The following is an 11,574-nucleotide window of genomic DNA, read 5'->3' as shown; positions in this document are numbered from 1 at the left end:
TTGAAATGAGTTTTGGAAGTTTTTGTGATGTACAATTGTTGAATATGCTAAAACAGATTTCCAGATCAAAAATTAGACTCTCAATGCTTTTAATTAGACTAAAATATCATCTTGAGCTTAATTTGCATAATTAATTAATTAAAATTAGAAAATGATTGTTTCAAAAAAATCTTATGACACAATCTTGTAGATTATGACGTGGGTCTCACGCATGCAAAATTTCATCACGATCGCACCACCGATGGCGGGGGGGAATCCATTTTCATGCACAGTTGCAATGTAACTGCCTAAGTCAGCTCAGAGAGAACATAGGCAAGCACAGTCGCCGGAGGATCAAAGACATCATAGGATCAGAGACACCAGAGGGGCACACTGGATAAGAGTGATGACAAACAAAAATGACTCTGTTGCCATGGTGACTGACATCAACCTCCCATCCAGTCCTGCCTCCATCAGGCATCGCAGGCCACGGCGCTCTCCCTCAGTCCCGCACAAGGCTTCTCATGATGGATAGTGATGAGCCTCTGTAACCTGATCCAAAGTGGTTCCTTGGCAGACATACAAATGGACAGACAGATAGTGGGAAGTGGTCAGACAATGAACAAGGAATGAAACAAAACAAAATATTAACAGACAGCTATTTCTGAATATTTCATTAATGCTACCATCTAATTTCTATATACTTGGTAAAATATGTATGTTTGTTTAGAACATGTAAATGTGGAAATTTAAACAGAACACATGAGTGATGTTTGAGGACATTTCAACAAGCCTTGTGAATTTTTACAGTTTGGTCAAATCCACATGCCATCATTCCTATGTCAGACGGCTACAATTTGTGATGTCACAGTAGAGGAACAATATAAAGGAGATACATATAGAGAGACTCAACATGTTCTCATTTTCTAGAAGAGCACTTGCCTCTTTCCGAAAGCAGGGGGAATAATCTATATTATATATGGATAATCTCAAATCTTTTTTATCCCAGTGAGATGACATATGTGACCGAGCACCACAAAACGAACAAAAAGTCGCACCCCTTGATTTCACGTCGGGGACTCAAGAAAGGTGAAACGGGTCAACCAAGTCAATTTTTAGTATTCCATATTTCCTGAAAGAGCTATTCTTCTTCTACATTACTTTTGAGTTTGGGATCATAAAGTGAATGGGAAAGTGTATTTTAAGTAGTTTTTCGACAACCCTTTTTTTGTAGAGTAGTGAGATCAGGTATGTCTTAGAGGCCCCTTTTCATTGCTTGATAACCCTATGCAAACTCTTCACTTTCAAGTCTGATAACTTTTGAAAGGATAACACTACTGCTTTGAATGTTGGCATTAATCATGGACACATACAGTGTGCTCAATTTCAATTTAATCTGATAATCCCTTCATTGTTGTTGCTCCAGTGGTTTACATCCTGTTTTTTGTCCCATTCATCGCACAGCTGGCACGGTTTGGCGAAGATTAAACGCTTGAATAGACAGATAGACCCTTTTCTTCAGAGCCTCTTTTCTCGGTTCGCACTTTTCCAGAGTGAGCGCTTTCTTTCCAATATTTAGATAGGTTAGGAGTGTCCATTTGAATTGGGTTATACATCATTTTAAAGCTTAGAGTCTGCCTTTTTAGAATCTGTCCTTAACTAAAAATCAACGTCTGGCGACTTTTTGTTTGTTTTGTGGTGCAGGGTCACATATTACTTACATATTCTTTACTCAAAAGAGATCCAGCATTCATGCCCCCCCCCCCCAAAAAAAAAGAAAAACACAGGAAATTGATCACACATCATACATCGATCATGCATTATATATGGCCCACATCCTTGACCTGGTGACGTCTGATAACTTACCAGTGATTTAAGTAGTGGAAGAGTTTGTAAAGTTCATGCCTCTGATCAAAACCAGGGGCTTTGGGGATGATCCGGTGATAGGCCGAGTAGAAAGCCTTGCTGAAGCCCCCAAACATCCCAGCAATGGCTAGGTCAAACTCGTGGTGCCCATAGAAGCTTGCTGCATCAAAAATGACTTAAGAAGAAATGCAGTGTATTTATATACAACACATTTTGCCCAAGTACAGTGCACTCCCGTTATAACGAACATGGTAACAACAAAATAAAAATTCAGGCTGTAACATTATCCGCGCTATATATTTGAATTGTTTATTCATTCAGATATGACGAAATTTCAATATAATGACAGAAAACTGCCAATCCCAAGCACTTTTTATAACAGGAGTCCACTGTACAATTATGATCACATGAACATTTACATTTTTTTTTTCTTGGGGGGGGGGGGGGTGGTTTCTGCATATTTAAGGGATATATATTTCTTTCATTTTATTTACTTCATTTCATTTCATTTCATTTCATTTCATTTCATTTCATTTCATTTCATTTTTATTGTCATTTCCAAACAATGTACATGTATATTACAAATGACAAAATAACAATAAATTCTATACTACATAACATAAGACAGGTGTCTTATTCACTAATCACAGAGCTTTTGGCCAACAGCCAGTGTTGGCTTTAATCCTTATAGCATGCAGCGGGTTCTGCATAATCATTGAAATTGATGAAATTCTGACTGATGAAATGAGACGTCTGTCCGGTGATCCGGAGGTTGTAGGTTCGAATGCTGCTTGAGTGTGTATGCTAATAGTTTCATTCGTCATGGCTACTACTAAAACTCTGATCAATTCAGTGCTTATTTTAAACTGCTGTAGGGCAATTTGTCAATCAGTTGCAATAAAAACAACTTGACGCAAGAATTCTATCAAATATGGAAGATAATTCTTCACATACAAACATTATTCTTATTTCCGTGAACTGATTACAAAGGCCTGAACCACTTCTTTGGAAATACTTGTAAATATTTCTAAAATAAGAGAACCTTGGAGACTGACTACAAAAGAATGAAGCCCCTGTTCAATTTGTCACTACAGATTAAATCTGTCCCCACTTGCCCGCCCCAAAGCTTCTTTCAAGGTGAAACAACATTTGCCCCTGTAGCAATTTCTCCAGTCTTATTTTCTCCAAGGACTTAATAGGGTTAGGGTTGTGATAGCGTTTTAGGTTTATGTGTGGATGAAGGTAAGGATTATCTTTGCGGGTAGAATTTATGTTTTACTTAGCATGCAGATATTTCATGGGAGCAATTGTCGCATGAGCAAACATTATGGAACCTCTTTTGAAGCACTTAAAAGAGGTTATGTTAAAGGGATGGCATAGTATTGGTTGAGATGAGGATCCAGCTTTGAGCTTTTGCAGGATACTCAGAAACCACTTAAGATATGTAAAAGAACATACGCATTTAAGAGGAACTCGAAGTTTATTTGACGAAAATTGGCACTGAAATGGCTGAGATATCAAAAAACAAAATGAAATAAAAGGATGATCCCATATCTTATTAGGATCAATTTGTTTTGGATATCTTACTCATTTCAAAACCAACTTTCAACAAATAAACTTTGAATTCATCATAGAATTTGTATATGCTCTTTCATACATGTATTTCATAGAAAAAGAGGTTTCTCATTATCTCACAAAAAACTTGGAAACCTGAAGCCCATCTCAACCAGCCCTGTAAAGGAACAAGGCACAACATAAGCAAGGCATTTTATCATTACTTACTGACCTGGGCAGTCTTCCAGCTGTCCAACATTCCCTCCCCAAAGGTCACCGTGGAGTAGGGCAGGGACGATGTCCAGTCCATGGAAGAACTCCGGTATCTTGCGCTCAAGGCGCGGCCAAAGTTCTCTGGCCTCCCGGTCCCCGCTGTCCCTCTCGATCAAGTCCAGCTGGAACTTGAGCCGCTGCTGGGCGTAGAAACTCTGGGAGAGCAAGCGGAGGAAAGGACGGATTCTCAACATTTGCACTCTGGCACAGCCATCACTCTGTCCTCAAGGAGCTATGACTCATGATGGTATAGTCCAAGTTACAGTTTTTCTTCTTTTCCTCTGCTTATATTTGTGTTTGTTTGTTTTTTTCCTGCTTATTTTTATTTTCGGCTTTTAAATGTATACTCATATATTTTGCACTACATTAACTTCTCATAAATATTGCATTCCAATTTGAAAGAACTTACGTAATCTTGAAAATGAATCTGAACTGAATTGAATTCTAAGACTACACACACTCAAAAGTATATATGTGACCCGCTACAACAAAATGATCCTAAAGTCGGGCGAGGTCGATTATTTGAAAATTGCATGATATAATCTCCTAATCTTTCTGCTTTAAATTGATATATAACACATTTTATAAAAATAATCGGCTGCGGAGATATCGATGTTTAAAAGAGAGCATGTCGAGACGTCTGGAAAATCGCTGTTTCGAGAAAGCGCCCTAAAAGTCTTCCTTTTGACGCAATCGCAATCAAGGGACACGCAAGTCAGTTTTCACCTCTGGACAATAGAAGGTAAGCCCTAGCAACCCCCGAAGAGTTCAATCAAGCACATCAGCGTCGGCGGTCTCCTCACCAACCAATCAGTGACCAGGATGTGAGAAGCGGCTGAGCATAGCGCACCCCGCCCGCACGCAGCAGTCGACTGGGCAGTGTGCGAGCTTCACGCTTCGGTTAGCAGCGAGCAGCAAACTGACCAATGAGATCACTCTGGTCGTTGTTAGGGGCGGAACCTATCTGTGGCGCTCAATCCAAATTTTCGAACCAGTTTCTGCTTCGTTGAAACGCCAAAAAACATGGCTCAGAAAAACGCTATTTTTTTGTCTTTCCTTTGATCATTTGCTTCAAAATTTCGACAGATGATAGAAGACATGTTAGACTCCAATAATATATCAAAATAAGAAAATCGTAAGTTTTGACCAATTTTAATGCTCTGACTTCAAACACGATTTTCACGGCTTCGACCGTGCGCGACTTTAGGACCTTTTTGTTGTAGCGGGTCACATATCATATTCTACACAAGAAAGAAAATGTAAAAAGACAAAAGGGTCTCAATGTTCTGATGGAATATGCAGGGGGGATCCATGGTGCTTTTTTTTTAAATTCCATAAAAGATAACTTTTGGGAAGAGGTAATCAGCAGAGCAGAAGAGCCTTTCCATCATCATCATAATAACATAATAATACAACACGTTTATATCGCACCATCATACAGTGTGTGTGTAGGCAATCAATCCCCAGATCACCACAATGATTACAACACATATTGCAATTATCAGCACACTTCTGACTCAAGAGTGGTTCCTGACAACCAAACATAGCAAAGTCTCATGCATTTAAGCCGGATTTACAGTTTTGAGAGTTGGTTTACAAGCGGAGGTGAATTCACATAATACTTTTTAATTGGTCCTCTGAGGAGGCAGGATGGGGCAATCAATACTGTCATGTAGCTCAGGTCTGTCAAAAAACAGCTATTATAACATCCCTTTCACGGGAGAAAAAAGACGAACTACTTTCTCAAAGAAGCCCCACATCAAGTCTCTACCTCTGAAGTCACAGTATGTGTCAACCTCCCAAGAGATGGTCAAGGCACCACCAGTACACATCTCTCTCACTTTCCTCAAAGCACATCCTAACCCTTTCCATCCTTTTCAATGTTGATCACAAACAACAAAACCCTCTCTCTTTTAGGACGGATAACAAGTCAATGACACTGATCAGCCCAAAACAAGAAACTTTGAAAAAGCAAGGAATATTTCAAATATGTAACTTAAGATAGAGGAGAATCATTGACGGCACAACTGGAAGAGCTTGTTGTCCTTGATTTTTCTCTCTATTGACTGGCTCATTGTATATGTGAGAAGTGTAGATTTGCGCTGCAATAAAGTGACTTCATGTTGAACCTAGACTATCAGATTATAACAGAGTCTTCTTGTGGTGTAATTGTAACACAGATCCACAGAGGTCTGAGCAAAACGCAACAGTACATATAAATAGCAACCTTGCTGAATACCAATAATTAACAGCAAAGAGTAAGGTACAAAGGTATTAGCACAAGAATAGGTCAGAACCCACGACCTTGAGACTGCATCAATCACTTGATTGTGAACTGGGGGTCAAGGGTAAGATGTCACTGTTGCCACTCACCACCCAATCATCAGTCCAGGTGTTTTCCTGGGGCAGGTAGCCACAGCAGGTGGTGTCATGGAAGCCAAACTGGCTGATGTAGCTTGCAGCACCCTCTCTGTGCCCCTTACCGTCACCAATGCCTTCCACTCGCCCCTCATCCTGTTTGCCCTTGGCTCGGAGTTCACCGTTGTGGAGGTGCATTCTGAAAGACACGTTGGTATACAATTATCTGCCATTTCTACAAAGAATTAATTTTCCTATAAGTCACCAACAATGAGCTGATAATAAGTCACTGAAGTGCGCGAGTGAGCACTCACTGCACAAACTAGTAAGTTCAGACCTACTATGTGCAGCCTGAATTCAATCGTTTTGGTACTTATGAGTATCTATGAATGAGAAAGCATCCTTAAAATCCTTGAAATCCAATCAATTTAATCATCTGTTCCTGGTGTCATTATCAACTTTCAAAGAAAATTTAATGCATAATAAGCTTTTTGAATTATTTTGCAAACAGACAAAGATTGTAACAAACAGGCAGACAGACAAACAAACCAATGTCAAGAAAAACATGACCTCCTTGGTGGAGGTAAATATGGAAATGTTAATTTGCTCTGCTTTATCTGTACCTGGCAAGCTGCTCCCCAAGGGTGGCAGAGTGCCTGTTCAGTCCCCCAATGTCAAGGTGCTCCATGATGAAGATGGCTCCAGTGCCAGTGGGGTTGTCAAGCACTGCCACGGGTTTGGGACACCGGACTGTGTTTGTGGCAAGAATCGCTTCTAGGCTGGCTTTCTCCCCATCAAACATCCTTCTGGCCTGGAAATATTAGCATAAAAATTGACTCAAGAATAAAAAGACTTGATAATAACAAAAATAGGTACAATGTGAATGCTCTTGAATTATTCTAGCTTCAAGGTATCATAAACACTTGTATTCGGCAAGTAATCTTATAGTTGAGTCATGGATACCTCGATGATTTAATCCCAGTGAAGCATCATAGTCTGCAAGTTATCAATGATCTCAAGCGTAACCTTTGCAAGCACTGAATACAGCCTGGTGAGTGAACACCCTAAATTGAAACCGCTACATGTTCATATAATTGACATACAGTGGACAGTTCTTTGTTTTCAGTCCACCATGAATACAGTTAATCATCACTGGTACTGCTAGTAGCTGTACACATCAAAATTTTGTGCAAATGCTTACTTTGAATGTAACAGGGTTTTTGTGTGCAGGACAACACTTCCCAATGTTTATCAAGTGGTGCTCAGTGATGAAATATGCAGCACTGTGTCTTTGATGATAAGATCATCTGTTGGAAAGACTTCCTTGTCCCCTCCCCACTATCTTATATTGCCATAAATTTTAATACCACTCTACACTACCCTACCCAGGTTAGCTTACACATGGATACAGACTGTCCCCACCACTTGCCAAATGTGCACGTATTCATGAGTTTGCACGTAAGCTAAAGGCCGTGTCACACCATTCCGGGCAAGCTACGCGGGCTTGTGGCGAGGAGGTAGTTTCCAGCACGTAGAAGATTTTCAGCAGGCGAACAAGAATGTTTGCAATTTTCATTCGTGCCTTGTCATACCGTACGGGGGAACTTCTGCGGCTTGACTTGCGGGGAAACGAATTTACTCCCCGGAGCTCTCCGCAGTTGGTCCGCACCTGACAGTATCTAGCGTAGTTGCCCGGAGGTGCTCACGCAAGTCCGATTTAACCGCAGCCAAGTTTTGGGCATGACCAAAACTTTTTCCGGGTGAGTCGCGGGAATGCCCGTAGAGGTCCACGCAGAATGCCAGTAGGAGACCCTTAGCGGCAGTACTTCCCGGGCAATTCCCACGCAGGTACTTCGCAGTCCCGTATGCAGCCAAGATAATGAAATTCTGTGAGATTTCAGCCATTCCATTAGAGGAATTCCTTCACTGAGTTGTCAGCCCCCACGCGACTGGTACAAAGATCACACAGTATACTCGCAAGTATAACGCATCCAGCAAGTAAGACACATGCGCTGACTTGCACAAATCCTTTTCCGCCCCCAGGAATGTCCAGTACGCTAGAAAATCCCTACACATAACAAGCCCGAGTAGCTTGCCCGGAAAGGTGTGACAGGGCCTAAACACGGTTGCGGGTAAAAAAATATGCGTGCGCACCTCCAGGTGACTACTTTTGAGATACATGCTAGGTACTGTCATGTGCGGATCATCTACGGGGACCTCCGGGCAGTCAAAATTGTTCTTTGCAAGTCGCACGCAAGGCTGGTGTGACACGGCCTTAAGAAAGGTAGGGTAGTGTAGAGTGGCAAGGCAAAATAAGTGGGGGGAAGGCATAAGGAAATCTTAGGTCATCTTCACAAATTCATAGTTCTGGCGAGAAGAAATTCCACCGATGGTAAGTTTATCAGGCGAGCAGCTGATGGATTTGTTATTATTCCTTTACAATGATACAAATAATTCTTAACAAGCAATATCATATCACGACATAGTGTGATTTGAAGTCTTTATCAAAAGCAACAGCCAACACAATACAGAGCTCACCTCACCCCTGCCATTAACTTTCACAAAATATTTGCCCTTGTCTGTGTCGTAGCTTTGGCCGTCACTGATGCATCCTCCTCCACCACCACCAAAACGTTTAATGCGACTGGCATTCACAGCTTCCTTGATTAGCTTCTCCATGCCTCCTTCATCCAAATCCAATCACTGTCTGACAACTTGTCAACATTCACTTCTAGATCTCTGTCCAGTCAGAAATGAGACCTGCATCACAATGTGTGTAAAAAATGAACATCAATTGAAATGCGAATTATCACACTAAAACTTTTTAGTAAAAGTAAAATAAATTCACAATATTATGAGCCGACACGTCTACTACCCGCAATCCAAATGGCCAGGGCTTGATTCCCAATTTGATACAACCATGACAACAGCTACAGTCTAGCTGAGCAATCATGTTGTTCCCTTTTACAAAGTCAGTAAATTTAAAGACCTAAAGTTTTGTAGGACTAAAGTTATAATTTTAATATAAGAGAATCACGATTCATGTTCGTAGAGTATCCCTCTTCATTCAATCATTCATTCATTCATCGCATTTTAACAAGTAAGTCAGTCGAACAGATTTAATTACACGATTTTATCATACTAGACGCCACCTGGATAAATCAAAATCTCTAACATAAATGTATTCTAAATTTACGAACAATATTTTCAATAGAAGGGACTACACAAGCCTATTGCAGTGTCGAGTAACAAAAATCAGAAATCAGCATGGAAGCGCCGCTGCGTGGATTACCGACACCACAATAGATCCGAAATTATAATTAGGTCCACAAAAAGACATATAATAATGATATTCTTTGAAGTAAGATGTGGTGTTAAACCACTGATCTCAGATCAGTGTGTTAAACGGTACCTGCACCTAGCACCTGACCACCCCAGTGCTTAGGCGTCCACGCCTGACCGCTTTGGCGTGGTGGTTCTTTTGGTGTTGCTTATTGATCGATCGACAGGCAGGGGATTCCCCTGTGTTGTGAACATGCAGCAGTGCTCACTGAATACTCAGCGAGCTTTGACGCAAAACAAGGAAAAATGACAATACAGCTGTTCCAGTTTATGTCCTGCCCATAAAAGAGTATAAGAAAAGGAGAAGAAAGAAGAAGCAAGAACGGAAAGTTCACAAAAGTCAAGAACGACAACGGCTATGTCATTAGCATAACTTGATCCTGTCAATAATCAAACCCGAGGTGCATGAGACGGCGAGAGCCTCTAGGCTCTATGATATCCAGGCTGACATGAAACAGACGAAATAATTAGAAAATGCATAATCTATGCTCATTTCTTCCACATGGTTTCTCCGTTAGGATAGTGTGCGTTAAATTTCTTGTATGACCAAGGAGGTTAAACCTGCTTGGTATGACCTACCTGCTGAGTGTAGGCCTATTAAAATGCTCATAGAATAGGCCCTATAAACCCCATGATCAAATCATAATGGGTCAGTCCTGAATCACGACTCTGTGGATTTCAAAACAACAGCCAACACTGAATCTACATATTTTGTCTGATTGTCTTTTTCTCAATTTCTGCTTGCCTGGCATGGGTGAATGTGCGCGGCCCCCAAAGCAGGGATGCCAAGTAAAAAAAAAAAAAAAAAAAAAAAATCATAAGTGAGATTCTCATGACTCGGCATCTAGGCATGCGAATGCGAATGAGCGAGGATGTGGGAGGGGTTTTTCCCCCTGTGGCCTCCCACAGTAGGGAGCTTTTTCAATTTTTAGCTCTTAATGGTGCGATCAGGTGCATTCGTAAGTGGCTATTTTTTGCTTATTTTGAAAGACAAAAGGGAAATATACCTTCAATTGCAACTATCACTTTAATCTTTTGAGCTATGCTCATTATTATAGGCCCAAGTTGCAGACTTCGCCCGATGCGTGAGAAAAATGGGTGTCATGGGTGAGATCGTGAGATGGTCCCTAAATGCTTAAGTCTCACGCAGAATGCGTGAGACTTGGTAGCTCTGCCAAAGTAAAAGCTTGATTGTTTTAGATGGAAAGATTATGGTGCGTAGTGAATTGAAGACCTAAATATAAGAACGACCCAAGTCCAATTTTTGGCCAAATTCAGTTTGACATGGGAAATTGTAGCTTATGCATCGACTCATCTTGTGTATAAATGATAAATCTTAATTATCCCCGGAAGTGCCTGAAATGAATGAGTTAAATCTTTTATGAATGTAAGAATGAAGGACTTGGGTCATTCATATTATAGCGCCCTCTCTCATCCTTCTCTCATCTCTATAGCAGAATATCATGTATATGAATCAAAGAACGACCCAAGTTCATATGATTCAAAGAACGACCCAAGTCCATCACACAAAATGGCCTCTCCACAATTAATGTAAATGTTAATTGTCATAATAATATGTGTTCTAATTTGTATATGCAATGTTGCCTTCCCATCACAGTTAAACATACATTGGACATATAAAAAAGATATGAAGGTTTTTTTTAAGTTTACTCGAAATGGTCTTCCATGGACTTGGGTCGTTCTTATATTCAGATACTCAATTCTTTATAAACGTTTCTCCAACTTTCTCATATTGTTGTTTTTCAAATTAAAGGAATACACCCAAGTTCTCCACATGTTCTACATAATAGTAATCATGGTAAGAATTTTGTGAAGCAACATGAGCAATATCTATCTGTAGCAAGGGTTGTGATATTATGCCCCAATCACATATAAACACGGATGCTCAAGGATCTACACGGTGATCCGGGGAGATCCGGGGAGATCCGGGATTTTGGTATGATTGTACACACGGTATCAACACGGGAGCTACACGGATAAGGCCGGAAGAGCGCGGCGTCTACACGGACAAACACGGCATCTACACGGATCAACACGGCAGCTACACGGCAGCCACACGGACCACCCCGGATTGCTCTGCCAACACGGCAATCCCCGGATGACGTCGGATGTTTTTGACCTCCAAAAGTTGCCGTGTTGGACTCCCGGCGTCAACACGGATCTCTCCCCGGATCAGATCCG

General features: G+C 40.9%; 1 protein-coding gene across 1 annotated transcript; it reads right to left on the bottom strand.

The window, feature by feature from the left end:
* Positions 1-416: 416 nt before the first annotated feature.
* LOC139735955 (ketosamine-3-kinase-like) lies at positions 417-8,782 on the bottom strand. The gene is made up of 6 exons (XM_071646708.1): positions 8,569-8,782; positions 6,654-6,841; positions 6,046-6,229; positions 3,632-3,827; positions 1,846-2,020; positions 417-548 (listed from the first exon to the last, which is right to left on the bottom strand). The coding sequence occupies exons 1-6, from the start codon at positions 8,707-8,709 to the stop codon at positions 482-484; spliced, it is 951 nt and encodes a 316-aa protein (XP_071502809.1). The 5' UTR covers positions 8,710-8,782; the 3' UTR covers positions 417-481.
* Between the last annotated feature and the right edge of the window lie 2,792 nt (positions 8,783-11,574).

Source organism: Diadema antillarum, unplaced genomic scaffold (assembly GCF_040938485.1).
Source record: "Diadema antillarum isolate AM-2024a unplaced genomic scaffold, OU_Dant_1.0 seq00000613_RagTag, whole genome shotgun sequence".
In the NCBI taxonomy this organism is placed as follows: Eukaryota; Metazoa; Echinodermata; class Echinoidea; order Diadematoida; family Diadematidae; genus Diadema; species Diadema antillarum.
This window is presented reverse-complemented; position numbering and strand designations above follow the sequence as displayed.